We start from the raw sequence: 21,420 nt of genomic DNA on the forward strand, positions 1-21,420 counted from the left end.
GTCCGCGTTGTTCCGGCCCAAGCTCGGCCCGGGAGGGAAGGGGTCTAGGGCACAACTTGCAGCCCGGCTGCTTGGGAGCCGGCGTTTCCTCCCGCCGGACTCCACGGCCGGGGTTGTCGCCGTGTTTCTTTCCAGAGCCTTCTCCCGGCGCGGCCAGAGTCCAGGCAGCCGCTTGGGACGTCGGTTCCCAGGAGGCGGGTGGGTTAATGCGGTCAGAGCGCGTCGTCAGGACCCTTTCCCTATCCTCTCTGTACGTTCCTGGTTAGAAGTCCCCCCAAAAATCACTTTATTTTTTATACAAGAAAATGCCCTTTCCCGTACCTCAGTTTCCTTCATTAATGGCATATTTTGAGATACTGTTATTACTCTACCGATGTCTTCCCCCCGCCCCCGGTTCTGTGGATGCACCCTAGACCCTGGTTGACAAATTTGAGTTGTTCCCATCTGAACGAGCTTGTGCGTGTTTCTTCATGTTTGTGGCCTTAGGTCTTCAAGGTCGATTTAATTTTAAGAATAAATTTGTTGAGTCAAGGGCTAAAATGCATGTGTAACATTTCTAGGTATTACCAAATGCCCCTCTCCATGAGACTTGTGCAGTTTCGAGCCCGGGGGGTGTATATTTTGTGTCCAGCAAGGTGCAGACCTCTCTGTTTTCAAACAATTTATTTGTAGATTTTTTTTTTTTTTTGGATGTTTAGATACCATCATATCATCTATGAATAATAACAGGATTATTCTTCTTTACAATCCAAACTATTATGTGCCCCCCCCCGAATTTGCTGCTCTACCTTTCCCCTCCAAAACACTGGAAGGAGCAACCCTGTTCTTCCAGGTCTCAGAATTTTAAGTCTTTCAGCTTGTCACTTCTTACGTGTTTGCTGTGTGGTCTTGATACATTTTGAGATTAAAAACATTCCCTTCTATTTCTTCCCTTCTTTTCCTTGTCTGCTACTGTTATTTTTATAACAGCTTCATTGACATGAAATTCACATGTATTTCATCCATTTAAAATGTGTAAACCAGTGGTTTTTAGCATATTCACAATTTTCCAACCATCACTATAATCTTAGAACATTTTCATCGCCCCTAAAAGAAACCCCATACTCATTAGCAGTCATTCCCCACTTCACAGACTTCGTTTCTGTGGATGTGCCTATTCCGGACATTTCGTATAAACGGAGTCATAAAATATGTGGTCGTTTTTGACCGGTTTCTTTCACGTAGCATAATGGTTTCAAGGTATATTTGTAGCATGCATCAATACTTCATTCCTTTTGTTTAATAATGTTCCATTGTATGGATATACCGTATTTTTATCTTATCCATCGGCTTGATGGACATTTGGGTTATTTCTCCTTTTTGGCTATTATAAATAATGCTGCTGTGATTATTCGTGTAGACGTTTTTGTGTAGATGTTTTCATTTCTCTTGGATATGTATATATCTACGACCGGAGTGGCTGATTCATAAGATAACTGTTTGACCTTTTGGCGAAATGCCTGTTTTTCAAAGTATCTGTATAATTTCACTTTCCCGTCAACAAAAAATAGGAGTTCCAGTTTCTCCTCACCATCATCAACACTTATTATTTGTCTTTTTAATTATAGCCATTTTAGTGGGTATGAAGTGATATCTTATTGTGGTTTTGGTTTGCATTTCTCTGATAACTAATGATGTTGAGCATCTTTTTATGTGCTATTGACCTTTGTATCTTCTTTAGAAAATTGTTTATTCAGATCATTTGCCCATTTTTTTTACTCGTCTTTTTAAAATTCAATTGGCTAAATTAAATTCAGCCTGAAATTCAGGCTAAAATTTTTTTAATTATTTTTTAAGTCATGATGTGATAAAATTGAGATTATACTGTTTTTTCCTTTGATCTATTAACACAGCAAATTATACCGATTTTCTCTTGCATTCCTAGGGTAAACCCAACTTGATTCTGTTGTATTATCTTTCTTATTGATGTCTTTTGTTTGGACTTATTTTCCTTAGAATATCTGCATCTATGTTCATCGAAATTTGCCTATATTTTTGTTGTTTTCTAGTGGTCTTGTCATGTTCGATATATCAATATGCCAATCTCAACATATTTCTTCCCTTTATACTCTTAATCAGGGCAATCCCTTTGATAAACTATTCTGTGAAGTGTTTTAAAAGTGACCTTTTTCCCCCCGGTTGTAATATCGTATACACTCCTGTAACAGAATAATCAAAATGCAAACATGACATTTTGAATCATGCACAATTCTGGGTTTTTGCATAAAAGCTAAATAAAACCTTCCAAATACCTAACTCTTGCCTTATAGGTTGGATACATCATTATTACCTATACTTATACTAACTCAAGTTACATTGAAGTGTAAGTAACCAGACTCTTCATAAATGTGTCTAATCTTTGGAAGACTGTAAGTCAGACTGGAATTCTTTCTTCTTTGAATGGCATAACAGATCTGTAAAGCCTTTGAGCCTGGTGTTTTCTTTGTGGAGACTATTTAAACTTCTAGTGGTTTTGTTTGTTTTGTTTTTTAAAGGAATTTGGAGAATGTTATTCGGGTTGGGGAGAACTAGAGCCTCTCAAGGGATCAGCAACAGCCCAAATTACTTTTTTTATTTACATTTTTGTGTTGTGGTAAAATACATAAAGCAAAATTTGCCATTTAATCATTTTTAAACGTGCAATTCAGTGGTATTCGTTGTATTCACCATGTTATGTAACCATCACTATCTAGTTCACTTTTGGTAATTTTTATAGGAGTATTCAGTTTTTTATTATGTATGTAGTCAGTTTTGGTAAGTTATATTTCTGTAGGAATTGATTTATTTCCTGAGAGTTTTGAATATGATTGGCATAAAGTTATTCAGAATATCTTATTTGTTTAATCTCTGCAACATCTATACTTGTGTTCTTTTTCTCCCTTTTTTCCTTGAATAATTTTGCCTGATTTTTTTCCTGTTAGTTTTCAAAGAACCAATTTTTAGCTTGATTGGTCCTACTATTGTTTACTAGTTCATCAAATTCTTTTTTTTCTTTCCTTTTTTTTTTTTTTTTGGCAGCTAGCCAGTACAAATTCTGTTTTCTTTCTTCAGTTTCATTTATTCTTCGTTTATTTTGCTATTCCTTCTCCAGCCTCTTAAGTTGGAAACTTTTATCATTAATTTTTTATCTCACTTCTTTTCTAGTATAAACATACAAAGCTTGTTGCATCCTACAAGTTTTGGTACTTAGAACTGATCAAAAATCGTATTATTATGTATTTTCTAATTTAATTATTTTACAAAACTAAGTTATAAGTGTGATGTTTTCTAACTTCTAAATGTGTGGCTTTTTTCTGTTAGATTGAACCATATGAAACTAACATTCAACCATTTTTTAAAACTACAAAATGGTTTACCATAATAGTTTTCTTTGTTATTAACTTATAACCTAATTACATTGTGATAAGAGAACATGTCTGTATACCAAGTCTTTGAAAGCTTTAAGACTAGCTTTATAGCATTTCAATGTGGTCAGTTTTTGCTAACAATCCACGTGTGCTAGCTTTATAGCATTTCAATGTGGTCAATTTTTGCTAACAATCCACATGTGCTTCAAAAGAAAATATGTATTTAATAAATGGAATTACTCCATTTATTGGGTAGTGTTGATTAAGCTTGTTCATTGCAGTGTTTAAATCTTCATATCCTCTTTTTTTTCTATGATTTATTCATTACTGAGAGCAGTGTTTTAAAGTCTCTTACAGTGATGGCAATTTGTCTTATTTCTCCTTTAATTCTGCTAGCTTCTGCCTTATAAATTTTTTATTTGTTTTGGTTTTGGGGTTTGTTTGTTTGTTTGTTTTTTGTCTTTGTGCCATATAAATTTTAAAAGACGATTTTAGTGTATAGAACCTAAGAATCTTTATAGCTTCCTGATTTTTGGGGGAGGGGGCGGCTGACAAGTATGGGGACCTGAACTCAACCTATGCTTTAGCCAGCTGAGCTAACCTGCCAGCCTAATATATCTTCCTGATTAATTGAACCATATATCTGAATGTCGTTACCTCTAGTAGTGCGTTTTAGCCAAACTTTATTTTGGTTAGTGTTTATTTACCTGGTATATATCTTTTTCATTTTTGACACTCAGTCCTTCTGTGTTGTTGTTAGTACATCTCATGAAATAGCATAGAGCTGGAATTTATCTCAACCTACCATGACAAACTTTTTTAAACTGCAGAATTTAGCCCATTTATTTGTACATTTATTGTTATTATTGATATAGTTACACATTTTCTACCATCTTACATTTTACATTGTGCTTTTTATTTGACTTTCTTTCTCTCTTTTTCATTGTTTTTTGCTTTTTTTATTACCTTTGGAATAATTGAAGTTTTTTTTAAAAAGTCATTCCATTTTTTATTCTTCTACATTGCAAGTTAAATAGATTGTGTCCATTTCTTTACTAGTTACCATTTATCATGCATACTGAAAATGTAAAGCTAATGAATATCTTTAGTCCCCATAGGAAGAGTATAGGGAGCATAAAGTCAATCACTTCCTTCCAATTTTTGTTATTATTCAGTATTAGGATTGTAGCTTGGTTTTTTATCTCACAAATTAGGTATTATTACCATTTTATATAATAACAGTTTGCTTAATTTTACCCTTTTTATTTTTGTTTATTCTATTTAACATTTCAGGTCTTCAAATTCCTATTTTCTGGAATACTTTAAATTTACTTTAGTGATGATCTTTTTGGTGAGTAAGTTGTCTCAGGTCTTTACTTGAAAATGCCTTTATTTTACTCTCCTTTTCAATTTTTTTAAGCTTTATATCATGGGAATTTTTAATTCTCTACAAAAGTAGAAAGAATTGTTTAACTTTGACAATTATCAATATGTTCCCAGTCTTGCATCATCTAGGCCTGAGCTGTCCAATACAGTAGCCACTATCTACACGTACCTATTAAATTTAGTTTAAATTTAAATTACCTAATGGTGCTGATAACACCAAGGTCAAGAGTTTAGATACCTGCACTGGCCAGCTGAAAAAGAAGAAAAAAAATAAAAGAAATTTAAATTACTTAAAGTTAAATACCACAAAGTCTCATTTCAAGTGCTTAATAGCCATACATGACTGCTGGCTAGTGTATTAGTTACAGCAGATAATAGTATTGGACAATACCATTAGCCTGCTTTTTATCCCCCCCCCAGATTTTCTAAAACCAGTTTCCAAACATCCTGTTATTACATCTGTAAATATTGTATTTAACTGTGCATCTCTGGTTGGTGTATAATCACCATGCCATTATCGCACCTAACACAGTCTGAAATTCCGTGATTGTCTATAGAATATCTTTTTACATTTAGTTTATTAAAATGAGGATCTTAAGAGGGTCTGCACATTGTTTTTTTAATTTATAACCTTTAAGTTTCTGTTTTGTCTGTACTGTTCCTCCTCCCCTTTTGTTTAAGTCATTGATTTACTGAATAAATGAAGTCATTTGTTCTTAAAATGTCCTACGTTGTATAAGAATTTGGCTGACTGATGCTACTTAGTATTAACTTGTTTATCTCTGTGTTTCCTATGAAGAATAGTAGATCTAGAAGCTTGATTGAGTGCAATTTGATTTTTATAAATTCATCATTAAAGTTAATACTAAAACTGGTTCTATAATGCTAGGTTGATAGTTGTTTTTCTCAACACACTGAAGATATCATCCTGCTTTCTTCTGATATCCACTGTTGCTGTTGAGAAGTCAGCCATTAGTCTATTTCTTTTTCCTTTTTATATGACCTATGTTTTTTCCCCTGGCTGCCTTTATGATTGTGGGGAAAAATCAACTCCAAAGATGAAAAAAACTATAATGGAGCTAGGTGTGGATTTCTTTTATTTATTCAGCTTGGGATTCACTGTACTTCCAGGTCCCAAAGGTTAGTGTCTTCTCCTAGTTCTAGAAAATTCCTAGTTAGTTTTTCATGTGATGGTGCTAACAAAGTTCTAATCTGGTGGTTAATCCTTACATTGTTTCTCATTTCAATGAGTCTGTTTTTCACTTCTAAAAAATTTTTTTAAACTGCTTGACCATTTTTATAGTGTCTTATTCCATATTCATTCAAGTTTCTCTTAATTTCTTTAAGCCTGTTAAATTTAGATTTTATATTTTATTTCTAAAAGTGTAGTATCTGAAGTGCTATACTTTTTTTATTTTGTTAATTTAATTTTATTTTACTTCTCAAAATACATTGTACTTCATTTTCATGCCCCTTTATCCGTTCCTCTCCACCCCTTCCCCTCACTGTACCCCCACACACACATCATATTTGTGCACTTGGCTTAAATAGTCCAAGAATTTTTGTGGTTATTCTGTCTTCTTCCCCCCGCCAATTGTTATTTGTTTGTATGTTTATTTATTTATTAATTTTTAGCTCCCACAAATAAGTAAGAACATGTGGTATTTCTCTTTCTGTGCCTCACTCGTTTCACTTAATATAATTTTCTCTAAGTCCATCCATGTTGTTGCGAATGGTAGTAGTATTTCATTCTTTTTTATAGCAGAGTAGTATTCCATTGTGTAGATATATCACAGTTTCCTTATCCACTAATAAGATGATGGACATTTTGGCTGGTTCCAGCTCTTGGCTATTGTATATAGAGCTGCAATAAATATTGGAGTACAGGTATGCCTTTGGTATGATGATTTCCACTCCTCTGGGTATATTCCCAGCAGTGGGATCACTGGGTCAAATGGTAGATGTATCTGTAATTGTTTGAGGCACCTCCATATCATTTTCCATAAAGGCTGCACCATTTTGCAGCCCCACCAACAGTGGATGAGAGTTCCTTTTTCTCCACAACTTCTCCAGCACTTATTGTTCTCAGTCTTTTGGATGTTAGCCATCCTAACTGGAGTGAGATGGTAGCTCAGTGTGGTTTTGATTTGCATTTCCCAGATGCTGAGTGATATTGAGCACTTTTTCATGTGTCTGTTGGCCATTCGTATATCTTCCTTTGAGAAATGTCTGTTCAGCTCCTTTGCCCATTTTTTAATTGGGTTATTTGGTTTTTTGTTGTAAAGTTGTTTGAGTTCCTTGTATTTTCTGGATATTAATCCTTTGTCAGATGTATATTTAGAAGATATTTTCTCCCACTCTGTTGGTTGTTTTTTTACTGTTGATTGTTTCTCTTGCTGTGCAGAAGCTTTTGAGTTTGATATAATCCCATTTGCTTATTTTACCTTTACTAGCCTGTGCTTTTTGGGTCCTATTCATGAATTCTATACCCACTCCTATTTCCTGGAGTGTTTCTCGTATGTTTTCTTTAAGGAGTTTTATTGTTTCAGGGTGTATATTTAATTATTTAATACAGTTTGAGTTGATTTTGGTATATGGTGAAAGATATCAGTCTAGTTTCAGTCTCCTACATATGATTACCCAGTTTTCCCAGCACCATTTGTTGAAAAGGCAGTCTCTTCCCCAGTATGTCGATTTGATGCCTTTGTCAAAGGCATATGGGTTAATTTCTGAGTTCTCTATTCTGTTCCATTGATCCGTGTGTCTGTTTTTATGCCAGTACCATGCTGTTTGGGTTATTATACCTTTGTAATATAGTTTAAAGTCAGGTAGTGTTATGCCTCCAGCTTTATTTATTTATTTATTTATTTATTTATTTATTTATTTATTTTTGGCTCAGAATTGCTTTGGCTATGCGTGGTCTTTTGTTGTTCCATATAAATGTCTGGATAGCTTTTTCCATCTCAGAGAAAAATGTCATTGGAATTTTGATGGGGATTGCATTGAATTTGTAGATCACTTTGGGTAATATGGACATTTTCACAATGTTAATTCTTCTAATCCAAGAGCATGTGATATCTTTCCATCTTCTTGTGTCCTCTTTAATTTCTCTCAGTAGTGGTTTGTAGTTCTCTTTGTAGAGATTTTTCACATCCTTGGTCAGCTTTATTCCTAAATATTTTATTTTTTTGGTGGCTGTTGTAAATGGGCTAGCTTTCTTGATTTATTTTTCTGCATGTTCACTGGCAGAGTATAGAAATGCTCCTGATTTTTGTGTGTTGATTTTGTACCCTGCAATTTCACTGAAATCATTTATCAACTCTAGGGGTTTTTTTATAGAAGCTTTAGGCTGTTCAATAGTAGGATCATATCATCTGTAAAAAGGGACAGCTTGACTTCATCCTTTCCAATCTGGATGCCCTTTGTTTCCTTCTCTTCTGATTGCTCTGGCTAGTACTTCCAACACTATGTTGAATAGAATTGCTCTGGCTAGTACTTCCAACACTATGTTGAATAGAATTGCTCTGGCTAGTACTTCCAACACTATGTTGAATAGAATTGCTCTGGCTAGTACTTCCAACACTATGTTGAATAGAATTGCTCTGGCTAGTACTTCCAACACTATGTTGAATAGAATTGCTCTGGCTAGTTCTTCCAACACTATGTTGAATAGGAGTGGTGAGAGTGGGCATCCTTGTCTAGTTCCTGTTTTTAAAGAAAAGCTTTCAGCTTTTCCCCATTCAGGATGATATTGGCAGTGGGCTTATTGTATATGGCTTTGATTATGTTGAGATACTTTCCGTCTATGCCTAACTTGTAGAGAGTCTTTATCATGAAAGGATGTTGAATTTTGTCAAATGCTTTTTCAGCATCAATAGAGATGATCATGTGGTTTTTGTCTTTGCTTTTATTAATGTGGTGTATCACATTTATTGGTTTGCATATGTTGAACCAAACTTGCATCCCTGGGATGAATCCCACTTGATCATGGTGTATAATTTTCTGTATGTATTGCTCTATTCTGTTAGAGAGTATTTTATTGAGGATTTTTGCATCTATGTTCATCAAGGATACTGGCCTGTAGTTTTCTATTTTTGATGCATCTTTGTCTGGTTTTGGTTCCAAGGTGATATTTACTTCATAGAATGAGTTTGGGAGAATGGCCTCTGTTTCAATCTTTTGGAACAGTTTGCAGAGAATTGGTATCAGTTCCTCTTTGAAGATTTGGTAGAACTCTGCAGTGAACCTGTCTGGTCCTGGGCTTTTCTTTGTTGGGAGCCTTGTGGTAACAGCTTCAATCTCTTTTATTGTTATTGGACTGTTCAGATTTTCTACATTGTCTTGGCTCAGTTTTGGTAATTTGTGTGCATCCAGAAATTTATCCATTTCTTCCAGATTTTCAAATTTGTTGGCATGTAGATGTTTATAGTAGTCTCAAATGATTCCTTGTATTTCTGAGGTGTCAGTTGTAATATCACCTTTTTTGTTTCTAATTTTTGTTATTTGCGTATTCTGTCTTCTTAGTTAATCCTGTTAAAGGTTTGCCGATTTTATTAATCTTTTCAAAGAACCAACATTTTGTTTCATTGATCTTTTGTATTTTTCGTGTTTCTCTTTCATTTAGTTCTGCTCTGATCTTAATTCTTTCTTTCCATCTACTAACTTTAGGTTTGGATTGTTCTTGTTTTTCTGGATCTTTAAGGTGAGGTGTTAGGTTATTTATTTGCCATCTTTCCATTCTTCTGAAGTAAGCATTTAATGCAATAAATTTCCGCCCTTAAAACTGCTTTTGCTGTATCCCACAGGTTTTGGTATGATGTGAAGTGTTACACTTTTTTCCCTGCTGCCTGTGTTTTGGTTGCTTCTCACACACAGTACATTATGTATGTGTGTTTTATAATTTTTTTTAACTATAACTTAATTTATTTAGAACTTAATATGTAAGAATTCTTTGAAACCTGACTGAAAGTTGAATTTTTCAGAGATAGGTCCATTTGCTTACACTAGTTGCTTGGGGGCAATGCCGTGTAGGACCCTCTTTAAATGAAATTATTCTGTTGAGGTTATTTGAACTACACGAATATTGTGAATTTGGACTGAAACCTAAAAGAGCACTGGTGTTTACAAATCCTCAGGAGATTTTCTTTTTCTGCTATACCTGACTGGTGCATTTCCTTGCTGCATCCTTCAGTATGGAAGTTTTACACTTTTTTTTTTTAAACTTTTCATTATGAGGGGGGCCATTTAGCTCAGTCAGAGCATGGCCATGATAACACCAAGGTCCAGGGTTCAATCCCTGTACCAGCCAGTTGCCAAATAAATTTTTAAAAATAAAATTACTTTGGGATATTTATATGAGAATTTAAAAAAAAACAAAAGCTTTTCATTATGGGTTGTCCAGTTAGCTCAGCTGATTACAGCATAGCCTTATAACACTAAGGTCAAGGGTTCAGATTCCAGTACCAGCCAGATGCAAAAAAACAAAAACAAAACTTCTCATTATGGATTTTCAAACATACCTAGGAGTAGAGAGTAAGATGGTGAAGCCATTAAATACTCACCACCCAGCTTCAGTGTATATTTAAGGTACACAACATGTTTCGATATATCTGTACATTTTGATATATCTGTACATTATGAAATGATTACCCCAATCAAGCTAATTATCATATCCATCACTTCACTTTATTACCATTTTGTATGTGTGTGCATGTCTGTGCATGTAGTGAGAATTCTTAAGATATACTCTCTTGGCAAATTTCATGTATATGCAACGTTATTAACTATAGTCACCATACTGTACATTAAGTCTCCAGAACTTATCCGTCTTATAACTGCAAATTTCTACCCTTTGACCAACATTTTCCCTACCCCTCGGACCCCTGTAACCACCTTTCTACTCTTTCTATGAGTTTGACTTTTTTAGATTCCACATGACAGTGAGATTGCGCAGTTTGTGTCTTTCTGTGTCTGCCTTATTTTACTTAGCATAAAGGTTGCTTTCTTTTTTTAAGGCTGAATAGTCTATTGTGTTGTGTGTGTGTTTCTGAATACACACACCACATTTTATTTATCCAACCATCGAAGGACATTTAAGTTGTTTTCAGTTCAGGGCTATTGTGAATAATGCAGCAATGAATGTGGAAGTGCAGATGTCTCTTCAAAATGGTGATTTCCTGTCCTTTAGATATATACCCAGTAGTGGGTTTGCTGGATCATTTGCTAGTTCTATTTTTAATATTTTCAGGAGACTCCATGCAGTTTTCCATAATGGCTATACCCATTTACATTCCCAACAACAATGTATATGGATTCCCTTTTCTCCAAATCCTTGCCAACACTTGTTACTTGTTGACTTTTGGTAATAGCCATTCTGACATATTAGTGAGGTGGTAGCTAACTCGTTTTGACTGGAATTTCCCTGATAATTAATGTTGTCGAGCACCTTTTTGTATACCTGTTGGCCATTTTTACTTCTTTCTTGGAAAAATGTCTATTCAGGTCCTTTTCCCCATTTTTCAATCAAGTCATTTGCTATTTTGCTATTGATTTGTATGGGTATCATATATACTTTAGATATTAACTCCTTATCAGGTTTGCAGATATTTTCTCCTGTTCCATAAGGTTGCTTTTTCATTTTGTTCATTATTTCCTTTGCTGTGCAAAAACTTTTTATTTTGATGTAGTCCTACTTGTTTATTTTTGCTTTCGTTGCCTGTTCTTTTGGTGTCGTATCTAAAAAACTGTCAAAACTAATATCATGGGGCATTTCCTGTATGTTTTCTTCTAGGAGTGTTGTGGTTTCGGGTCTTACATTTAAGTTTTTAATTCATTTTGATTTGATTGCTGTATATGGTGTAAGATAAAGATTTGATTTCATTTTTTCACATGTGGATATCTAGTTTTCCCAACACCATTTATTGAAAGGACTGTTCTTTCCCCATTGTGCATTCTTGGCACCTTTGTCCAAGATTAGTTGATTATTTCTTGGCTTTCTATTATGATACATTTGTGTCTGTTTTTATGCCAGTACCATACTATTTTGATTACTGCAGCTCTCCAAGAGTACTTTGAAATCAGGAAGTGTGATGCCTCCAGTTTTGTTGTTCTTGCTCAACATTCCTTTAGCTATTTGGGTCTTTTGTGTTTTCAAGAGGATTTTAGGATTGTTTTTGTATGAAAAGTACTATTGGAATTTTGTTAGGGATTACATTAAATCTATTGATCACTTTGGGTTCTATGACATTTTGACAATATTGATTCTCATCATCCATGAACACAGGATATTTTCCCATTTATTTGTCATCTTTAATTTCTGTTACCAGTTTTTTATGGGTTTTGGTATACAGATCTTTCACCTTCTTGGTTAAATTTACTCCTCAGTGTCTTATTCTTTCTGATGCTATTATAAATGAGATTGTTTTCTTAATTTCTTTCTTGGATAGTTTGTTAGTGTTAGAAATGCAACTGATTTATTGTGTTGATTTTGTATCCTACAACTTAAGTGAATTCATATGTTAGTTCTATTAGTTTTTTTAGAGAGTCTGAGGTTTTCTCTATATAAGGTCATGTCATCTACAAATGGAGATAATTTTTTTTTTTCAAAAGATTACGAGGGGCCAGCCCATGGCTCACTCGGGAGAGTGCAGTAATGACAACACCAAGGCCACGTGTTCGGATCCTATATACGGACGGCCGGTTTGCTCACTGGCTCAGCGTGGTGCTGACAACACCAAGCCAAGGGTTGAGATCCCCTTACCGGTCATCTTTAAAAAAAAAAAAAAAAAAGATGACCGGTAAGGGGATCTCAACCCTGGACTTGGTGTCGTCAGCACCATGCTCTCCCAAGTGAGCTAACCGGCCATCCCTGTATAGGGATCCGAACCCGTGGCCTTGGTGTTATCAGCACTGCACTCTCCCAGGTAAGCCACAGGCCAGCCCTCAGATGGATATAATTTTATTTCTTCCTTTCCGATTTGGATGCTTTTTCCTTTTTTTGCATAAATTTTCTAGCCAGAACTTCCAGTACTTTGTTGAACAGAAGTGGACAAGAATGGACATCCTTGTCTTGTTCCTGATCATAGAGGAAAAGCTTTCAACTTTTTATTGTTGAATATGATGTTAGCTGTGGGTTTGTCATATACGGCCTTTTTTGTGTTGGGGTGTATTTTTTCTATAGCTAATATGTTGAGAGTTTTTATTGTGAAAGAATGTTAAATTTTGTCAGCTGCTCTATCTGCATCTCTTGAGATAACCATACGGTTTTTATCCTTAGTTGTTCATGTGGTGTATCACATTGATTGATTTGTGTATGTTGAAACATCCTTTAATTTCCGGGATAAGTCCCACTTGATTATGGTACATGATCCATTTAATGTGCTGTTGGAGCTGGCCAGTTAGCTCAGTTGGTTACAGCATGGTGCTGATAACACCAAGGTTTGATGGTTCAATCCCTTTACCTGCCAGACACCAAAAAAAAAAAAAAAGTGCTGTTGAATTCTGTTTTCTTCAACCAGAAGTGTTCTGGATTTTGGGTTTTTTCAGATTTTGGAATATTTGCATTACACTTACCAGTTGAGCATTCCAAATCTGAAAATTCCAAATCCAAAAGGCTCCAGTGAACATCTTTTGAGTGTCATGTCAGTATTCATAAAGTATTAGATTTTGGAGCATTTCAGATTTTCAGATTAGGGATACTAAACATGTATTTTGTTCAGGAGTTTCACATCTGTGTTCAGCAGGGATACTTACCAACTTGTAATTTTCTTTTCTCATAGTGGCCTTGTCTGGATTTGGTATAAGGGTAATATTGGCCTCATAAGACAAGTATAGAAGTGTTCCTTCGTCTTCAGTTGTTTGAAAGAGTTTGAGAGAGACTGTTATTAATTTTTCTGTAAATGTTTGGTAGGATTCACCAATGAAGCCATCAGGTGTTCTTTGATGGGAGATTTTTGCTTACTAATTCAGTCTCCTTCCTTGTTATTGGTCTGTTCAAGTTTCCTATTTCTTTATGATTCAGTCTTGATATGTTCTATGTTTCTAGGAATTTATTCATTTCTTCTAGGTTATCTAATTTGTTGGTGTATGATTTTTCATAATAGTCTATTACGATCCTTTGTACTTCTGTGATATCAGTTGTCATGCCTCCTTTTTTATTTCTGATTTTATTTGAGTTTTCTCTTAGTCTGGCTAAAGGTTTGTCAATCTTGTTTATTTTTTCAAAGAACCAACTCTTATTTCATTGATCTTTTCTGTTGACTTTCTAGTCTCTATTTTATTTATTTCTGCTGTGATCTTAAATTTATTCTTACCTTCTTTCTTCTGACTTTGGGCTTAGTCTGTTCTTTTTTTAGTTCCTTGAGGTTTAACATTGAGTTGTTTAGTTGAGATTTTTCTTAGCTGCCCCTATTCTTTGGTTTTCATTTGCATGGATTGTCTTTTTCCATCCCTTCACTTTCAGACTATATGTGTCCTTAAAGCTATAGAGTCTCTCATAGGCAGGATAGAGTTTGGTCTTTTATTTTGTGGGGAGGGGCGAGGGGAGGGACTGCTGGCTGATAGGGGGACCCAAACCCATGACCTTGGTATTATAAGGCTGCACTCTAACCAACTGAGCTAACCAGCCAGCTCATGGTCTTTTACTTTTTATCCATCGAGCCACTCTGTGTTTCGAATGGAGAATTTAATTCATTTACATTTAAGGTAATTATTGGTAGGTAAGTCTTGCCATTTTGTTGTTTTATGGCTGTTGTGCAGATCCTTCTTTCCTTTGTTCCTCTCTTCCTTGGTGATTTGATAATTTTCTGTCGTGGGTATGCTTTCTTTTCCTCTTTATCTTTTCTGTGTATACTGTAGGCTCTTGCTTTGTGGTTACCGCAAGGCTTACATAAAAGATCGTATAGTTTTAATAGTCTATTTTAAGCTGGTAACAACTTAATTTTGACTGCATATAAAAACTTTATACTTTTATTTCCCCCTCCCACAGTTTGTTTTTGATGTCACAATTTACTACTACTTACATTGTGTGTCCATTAACAAAGTACTGTAGCTATAATTATTTTTAATGTTTTTATCTTTTAAATGTCTATACTAGAGTTATAAGTGATTTACACACCACCATTATTAGAATAATCTGAATTTGTGATCCAATTAGAAGATGATACATTCTTCAGTCCTGAGAGGGTGTGCCAGGCAGAATTTGATGGGCTGTGTCAAGAAATATCTGATTTTCAGGGCCGACCCCGTGGCTCACTCGGGAGAGTGCGGCGCTCCCGCCATGGGTTCGGATCCTATATAGGGATGGCCAGTTCGCTCACTGGCTGAGCGTGGTCACAAAAAAGGACAAAAAAAAAAAAAAAAGAAATATCTGATTTTCAAGAAATATATACAGAGGCTGGCCAGCTAGCTCAGTTGGTTAGAGTACAGTGTTGATAACAAGGTCAAAGGTTCAGATCCCTATACCAGCCAGCCACCAAAAAAAAATACAACACACACACATACACACAGGTAGGTTTATGTAGGATTTATCAGGAGTTGATGTTTAATCAGCTGCAAGCATCCAGCCAGCAAATAGAGCCTCAAATTTGAGCTCCTGAGTTAAGGAGATCTGACTTCAAGTCCTAGCTCCACTGTGGAGTTCACAGCATTAAATTTTGATGACTTCCTATATACAACTAAGTGTGGTAAATGTTGTTCTGGAATGTAACCTTTTATTATGAAAATATGCTCATCTGCATAGAAATACAGGCAAATGATGATAATATCTAATATTTATGAGGTCCTTCTGAATTGCCAGTTAGCATTCTAAGTAATTTACATATATTAACTTATTTAACAGTCCCGTCAGTTCAACCCTATGAGGTCTGTCCTATTTTATTTATTTATTTATTTATTGGCAGCTGGTTGGTACAGCGATTCAAACCCTTGACCTTTGTGTTATAATATCCCATTTTAAAGATGAGGAAACTAAGGGTGTGGCATAAGATGTTCCAGATTCACCTTGAAAATGTCTTGTCCTGTACTAGACTCAGATCTTTCCCCAATAAGTTATGGTTTCTGTCATGAGTAAAGGGCATTTAGAGACAGTTTGGCACTATATAGGTTCATTGCTACTGAGCTGTTACTGGCAGTAAAACTTTTCGGTGATTCAAGCTAGGAAAAAGTTTAAAAAGAAATAATAAATACATACTGTATTCCTAATTTAAGAATATACTATGTCCTTGGATAGGGAGACAGATCTTAACTATACTGTGTATGTGTTTACTCTTTAGTATGAGGAAACATCTACACCTGTTAGTACTAAATATCTAGCAGGCCTGCAGTCTCACAGCTTCTTTTTTCTTCTCTATTTCTGCCTGCTCAGGACCCTCCCCAACCAGGAAAGAAACACACAGGAGGAAGAATGGCTTCAGGATTGCTGACAGCCTGGTCACAGGTATGTAGGAAATTATTCTACTTCAAAAAAATATTATTCCCAAGAAATGCATCTCTTGCTCATGACGTACAGCTTCGCAGCCCATCATGGGCCAGCCTGTCTTCCCTAGTTCTCTGGGTTTCTTGGATGGGAGAGGGAATGCCTTGGAAAGGCTTCTGTTACATATAACTTTTTTTTTTTTACATATTTCTCCAAGATGAGTATAAATTCCCTACTCTGCTGGGTGCTGTTAAGAAACATTTTCACAAGGAAAATTGTTCATTTATTTTCCAAGTATTCCTCTCATTCCTGCAGTATGCCCTATCCATACTGGATCTGAATAAGACCAAAAGAATCCTCACAACGTAACTATGTGAAGATCAGCTCAGCCATGTCTTAGAAAAGCTGATAAAGGCTTGAGCCTAAATGAGACTGCCCAGAGAGTACAGGATTTAAAGAGGAGAGTTCTGAGAACTGAGCCTTGGAGCAAATAATGGAATGCCTCAGACGCATGACTGAGCTTCCAACACCTTGGGTCTCCTAACCCAGTCCTGTCAGCTTCACCCTCCTGGTACACTGCTGAAGATGGTCATTGGCTGAGCCAGAATGTATATGTGCTGTTTTAGAACTTGGTGACCTTCCAGGAAGTGGCAGTGGACTTTTCCCAGGAGGAGTGGGCATTGCTGGACCCTGCTCAAAAAAATCTGTACAGAGATGTGATGCTGGAGAACTTTAGGAACCTGGCCTCAGTGGGTGAGTCTGGCCTCATTCCTTCATTTGTTCATGCAGCAAATAGTTCTTAAGCCCATTTTGTGTTCCAGGGTCTGGTGGGACAGTCTAGTGGCTTCCCATGAAAATGCACTGATCTCATTTTCTCTGTCATTAAAAGCTTCAGGTAATTTGCTGTCTGTGTCGGATGGTGGGCATGGGTTTCAAAGATCAATTCCATGTGGAGCATGGAGTGATTGCTTTTTGGTTCTTATGAAAGAGCTCTGCCCTGAATGTTTTGCTGATTCTAAAGTTGGACTTGACTCTCTTCAGAATCCTTGGAGGCCAGACTATTGGAATCAGATTTGTGGAAAGTTTTCTTTTCTCCTACACAGTCCTCCCACATCATGTGTCTTTCCTCATGAACAGGGTGTCAGCTCTGCAAACACAGTGTGCTCTCCAGGGTGGAACAGGAAAAGCTGAGGACAGAGGAGACAGGAATTCTCCAAAGTGCCTGTACAGGTGAGCCCTGGGCAGAGAGGAGTCACTGTATGGAGCAGCCTTGGCCAATGAGGGCTGGTACATTTGGGAATGTCAGTCAGTGCAGGAAAAGAAGGCTGAGGTCACTGAATGAGCTCTCTTTCCTTCCTCCTTCACCATCTGTCCAATCCCTCACACTTTCTTTCAGTGTAAGAGAAAGAACAATTTTAATTCCCTTTAAACTTTACATTTCCATTAATACTTTTTGTTCAGTTTTCCCTCTTTTGCTTTCCAGATAATATTTTCTCAAACTTCCAGAGTTCTTTCTAAGTAGAATACCTCATGTTTCTACCGCTTGTTCCTGTCATTGCATCTCTTCCAAAAGCCAAACTCCTAAAATTACTCTTTTGGTCACTGGTTACATCTTTTCTTTCACATTTTCTGTCACACCATCTGTCCTCTATTTAGTGTTATTATTTGAAAACAAATACATAGCATCTGCCTCCTTTGTCCTTTCATCCCAACCTTTAAACACAATAATTATAAAAATTTTTCCTGTGCTATTTCAGACTTGGAAACTCAACTTAAATCAAAAGATGCAATTGCTGTACCAAATGTTCCTGGGAGCAAAACATCCAATGACATAAAAATGGTAAGACTTATGGGAATGATTCCTGGTTCTTTACAGTAAGAAAAGTCTAGGAATTTCAATGAATTAAAACAGCAGCACCCAAAGCAGGGGTGAAAGTTAAGATAAGTGGCATTCACTTACCAGAAATGGTCTCAGGAGAGAGTTTATGATTGTCATGAAACTGGAGAAATCTCTAAACCTAGCTTAACACTTGCTGCCTCGCAGAGAATACCCGCAAGTAAACATTTACTGAAATGCGATTCTAGTATTAAGTATTCAATACATAATTAATTCTCCATTCATTATTAGAAAACCTGTGTATTTACAAAACCCTTTTGCTGGGAAGGAATATGATAGAGCTTTGGGCAGAGCTCTGAGCTTATTCAACTTGAAAAAACTAATTGGGCAAAAATTGTACATGCATACTGATAGTAGTAATCATGTCAGTCATAATCACATGCTTCCTGTATATAGCAGAATCCACAGAATAGAATTCCTAAGCATGTGATGAAACTGAGAAAGGCTTTAGTCATCAAAATCTACTCCTTTTTCAACAGGCACAAACTCAGCCTGCTAAGAACGCCCTGGAATATAATCATTGTGGAAAATTCAGAAAGAACTCTCACCTTATTTGTACAAGATATTGCAAGGCAGAGGAATGCCATAAACATACAGAATATGGCAAAGTCTTTAGCCATCCTTCAACTCTTAGGGATCATGTGAGTACCTACACTGGAGAGGAAACTCTTGGACTTAATAATTGTGGGAAAGCTTTCAATCAAGAGTCGTCCTTTAGGAAACACTTAACTCTCACAGGAGAGAAGACTTGTGAGCGTAATCACTGTGGTATGTCCTTTTGCCTACACTCTTTCTTCTCAGTACACAAGCAAACACCTACTGGAGAGAAACTCTGTGAAGGCGGTGACTATGAAAAAAGGTCTTTCCTCAGTTTTCACAAAGAAGTATGTACTGCAGAGGAGAGTTTGGGGTGTAACGAACATGGGAAAGCTTTCACTGACCCTTTGTCCCTTCAGAAATGTGTCAGAACTCACCCCAGAGAGAGACTCTATGAATGCAGTAACTGTGGGAAAGCCTTTATTTTTCAGTCTTCCCTTAAGAAGCACATGAGGTCTCACACTGGAGAGAAACCCTATGAGTGTAATCACTGTGGAAAATCCTTCAGCCAGAGCTCTCATCTCAATGTGCACAAACGAACCCACACTGGAGAGAAACCCTACGACTGTAAGGAATGTGGGAAGGCTTTCACTGTTCCTTCATCCCTTCAGAAACACATGAGAACCCACACTGGAGAGAAACCCTATGAATGCAGCGATTGTGGGAAAGCCTTCATTGATCAGTCGTCCCTTAAGAAACACACACGATCTCACACTGGAGAGAAACCTTATGAGTGTAATCAGTGTGGAAAATCCTTCAGCACAGGCTCTTATCTTATTGTGCACAAGAGAACTCACACTGGAGAGAAAACCTATGAGTGTAAAGAATGTAGGAAGGCCTTTAGGAATTCCTCTTGCCTGAGAGTACATCTGAGAACTCACACTGGAGAAAAGCCTTATAAATGTATTCAGTGTGGAAAAGCCTTCAGCACAAGCACTAACCTTATAATGCACAAGCGAATACATACTGGGCAGAAACTCTATGAATGAAATGACTGCAGGGCTTATGTTGTCCCTCATACCTCAGTCCTCATCTTAGAACTCACACTGGAGTTGCCCTATTGTAACCAATGTGGAAAAGCCTTCAACCATAACTCCTGACTTATACTGGGACAAACCTTAGAAATGTTATGGTTCTGCAATTATTTTTATCAATGAGTGTTTCATCCTTAAAGTACCACAACTCATTAATTTTTCAGTATTAAAGATTACATATCACTAAACTCCACCTGACTTACATCACAAAAATTTTGACAGGTGGTATTATCATTATAATTTAGTGCTAAATATTGTCTGATTCTTATCAACATGTCTTGGACCCACAGATTATTTAGAAGTGTATTATTAACATGCAGATCCTATGCATATTTTAGTTATCTTTTAGTTTAATTAAACTGTGGACAAAATGCATTGTCTTTATAATAGAGATTCTATATGACATAGTTTCAAACAGATAATTATTGGAGACTTGCTGTGTGCCATATTGTGGCAGATAGAACTAGTTGCTGTCCCAACATCCATTCGTCCCTTCTTCCTTAAAGTAACAAAACTTATAATTAATTATGTTCAAGTTGGCAATGTGGATAGATTTTTTAAAAACTCTTCTCCCAGCTTTCCTTGCAGCTGTGAGTAGACAAATGTGTCCATAGTCCTGGCCACTGAGAAGCAGGCAAACAAAGATCATTGGATGAGGCTTCTAAGGAAGCTCACTGAAATGGGGACATCTCATCTGGCATCTTCTCTTCACCATTTGTCCTTTGTTTACCCCTTCTTCTTTCCTAGAAAATACACCACGAGGATGACAGTTACAGGACACTAAATGATACAACAGAGGAGACGTTATTATCTGGCTGCACCAACCCCAGATTGCTTATTTTTGGACTTCACGTTACATGAGAAAAATAAACTCCTAACTGGTTTATAAACCACTCTTGTGGGAAGTTTTTCTTACAGCTGATTTCAGTCCCAACCATTACATCTAACATAGGGCCAAATTTTATGAGTCCTTCAAGTATGGTTGAAAACTGTGTTTTCTAATTGTTGGGTATAATGGGCTTTTCAGTGTATTCATCCGATAAATATTGTGTTTTTAAAATCCATATATTTACAAACTTCATCACCTCATCTGTCATTTATTGGGAGAGCTATGTTCCAATGCTGCACTGTAACTAACTGTGGGTTGTCAAATTGGGTTTTTTTTAATTGTCTCATTTTACTTTAAGAGACTATAATTGAGTGCATTCAACTTTACTCATTTTATGTTTCTGGTAAATTGTCATTTTATTCTTAGGTACGGCCAATCTGTTTTCCCTAAAAATGAATATTCATTAATTCACTTGATGTAAATGTGAGGTACTGACCTAGCTAATGCTGTTTTTTCCATACCAACTTGTAAGGACAACCAGAAGCAACTTGCCTTTTCTCAGTGCTATGTCAGTTATACTGTTCCTTACAATAACATCTGCCAAGTATTGATCATCTTGACATCCCACAACTGGTCCTCTATGTTGATGATTTTATGCTGATTGGACCCAATGAGAAGGAAGTAGCAAGTACTTTTAGTAAGGCATATGTGAATAAGAGGATGGGCAGCAGACCCAAACATTCAGGCTCAACACCTGAGTGAGGTTTCTGGAGGTTCAGTTGTCTGGAGCAGGCCAAGATACTCCCTTCAAGATGAAAACAATTGCTACAGCTTGCATCACCTACCAAAGGAAACAGCACAATGCTTGGCAGGCCTTT

At 36.3% G+C, this 21,420-nt stretch overlaps 1 protein-coding gene across 2 annotated transcripts in view; it reads left to right on the forward strand.

Annotated features, from left to right (window-relative positions):
• LOC134387219 (zinc finger protein 177-like) overlaps positions 1 to 19,899 on the forward strand; it is a 60,160-nt gene extending 40,261 nt beyond the window's left edge. Inside the window, exons 1-6 of one of the 2 annotated variants that reach the window (XM_063109625.1) lie at positions 9 to 198; positions 16,135 to 16,206; positions 16,812 to 16,938; positions 17,323 to 17,415; positions 17,943 to 18,025; positions 18,562 to 19,899. In XM_063109625.1, coding sequence (XP_062965695.1) covers positions 16,174 to 16,206; positions 16,812 to 16,938; positions 17,323 to 17,415; positions 17,943 to 18,025; positions 18,562 to 19,668 — 1,443 coding nt within the window. In that variant the 5' untranslated portion in view covers positions 9 to 198; positions 16,135 to 16,173 and the 3' untranslated portion in view covers positions 19,669 to 19,899. Of the gene's footprint in view, positions 1 to 8; positions 199 to 16,134; positions 16,207 to 16,811; positions 16,939 to 17,322; positions 17,416 to 17,942; positions 18,026 to 18,561 lie in introns of those variants that run through there. The other variant, XM_063109624.1, reaches the window with a different exon arrangement.
• The last annotated feature ends 1,521 nt before the right edge of the window (positions 19,900 to 21,420 follow it).

The sequence above is a fragment of the Cynocephalus volans genome, chromosome 10 (genome assembly GCF_027409185.1).
Source record: "Cynocephalus volans isolate mCynVol1 chromosome 10, mCynVol1.pri, whole genome shotgun sequence".
In the NCBI taxonomy this organism is placed as follows: domain Eukaryota; kingdom Metazoa; phylum Chordata; class Mammalia; order Dermoptera; family Cynocephalidae; genus Cynocephalus; species Cynocephalus volans.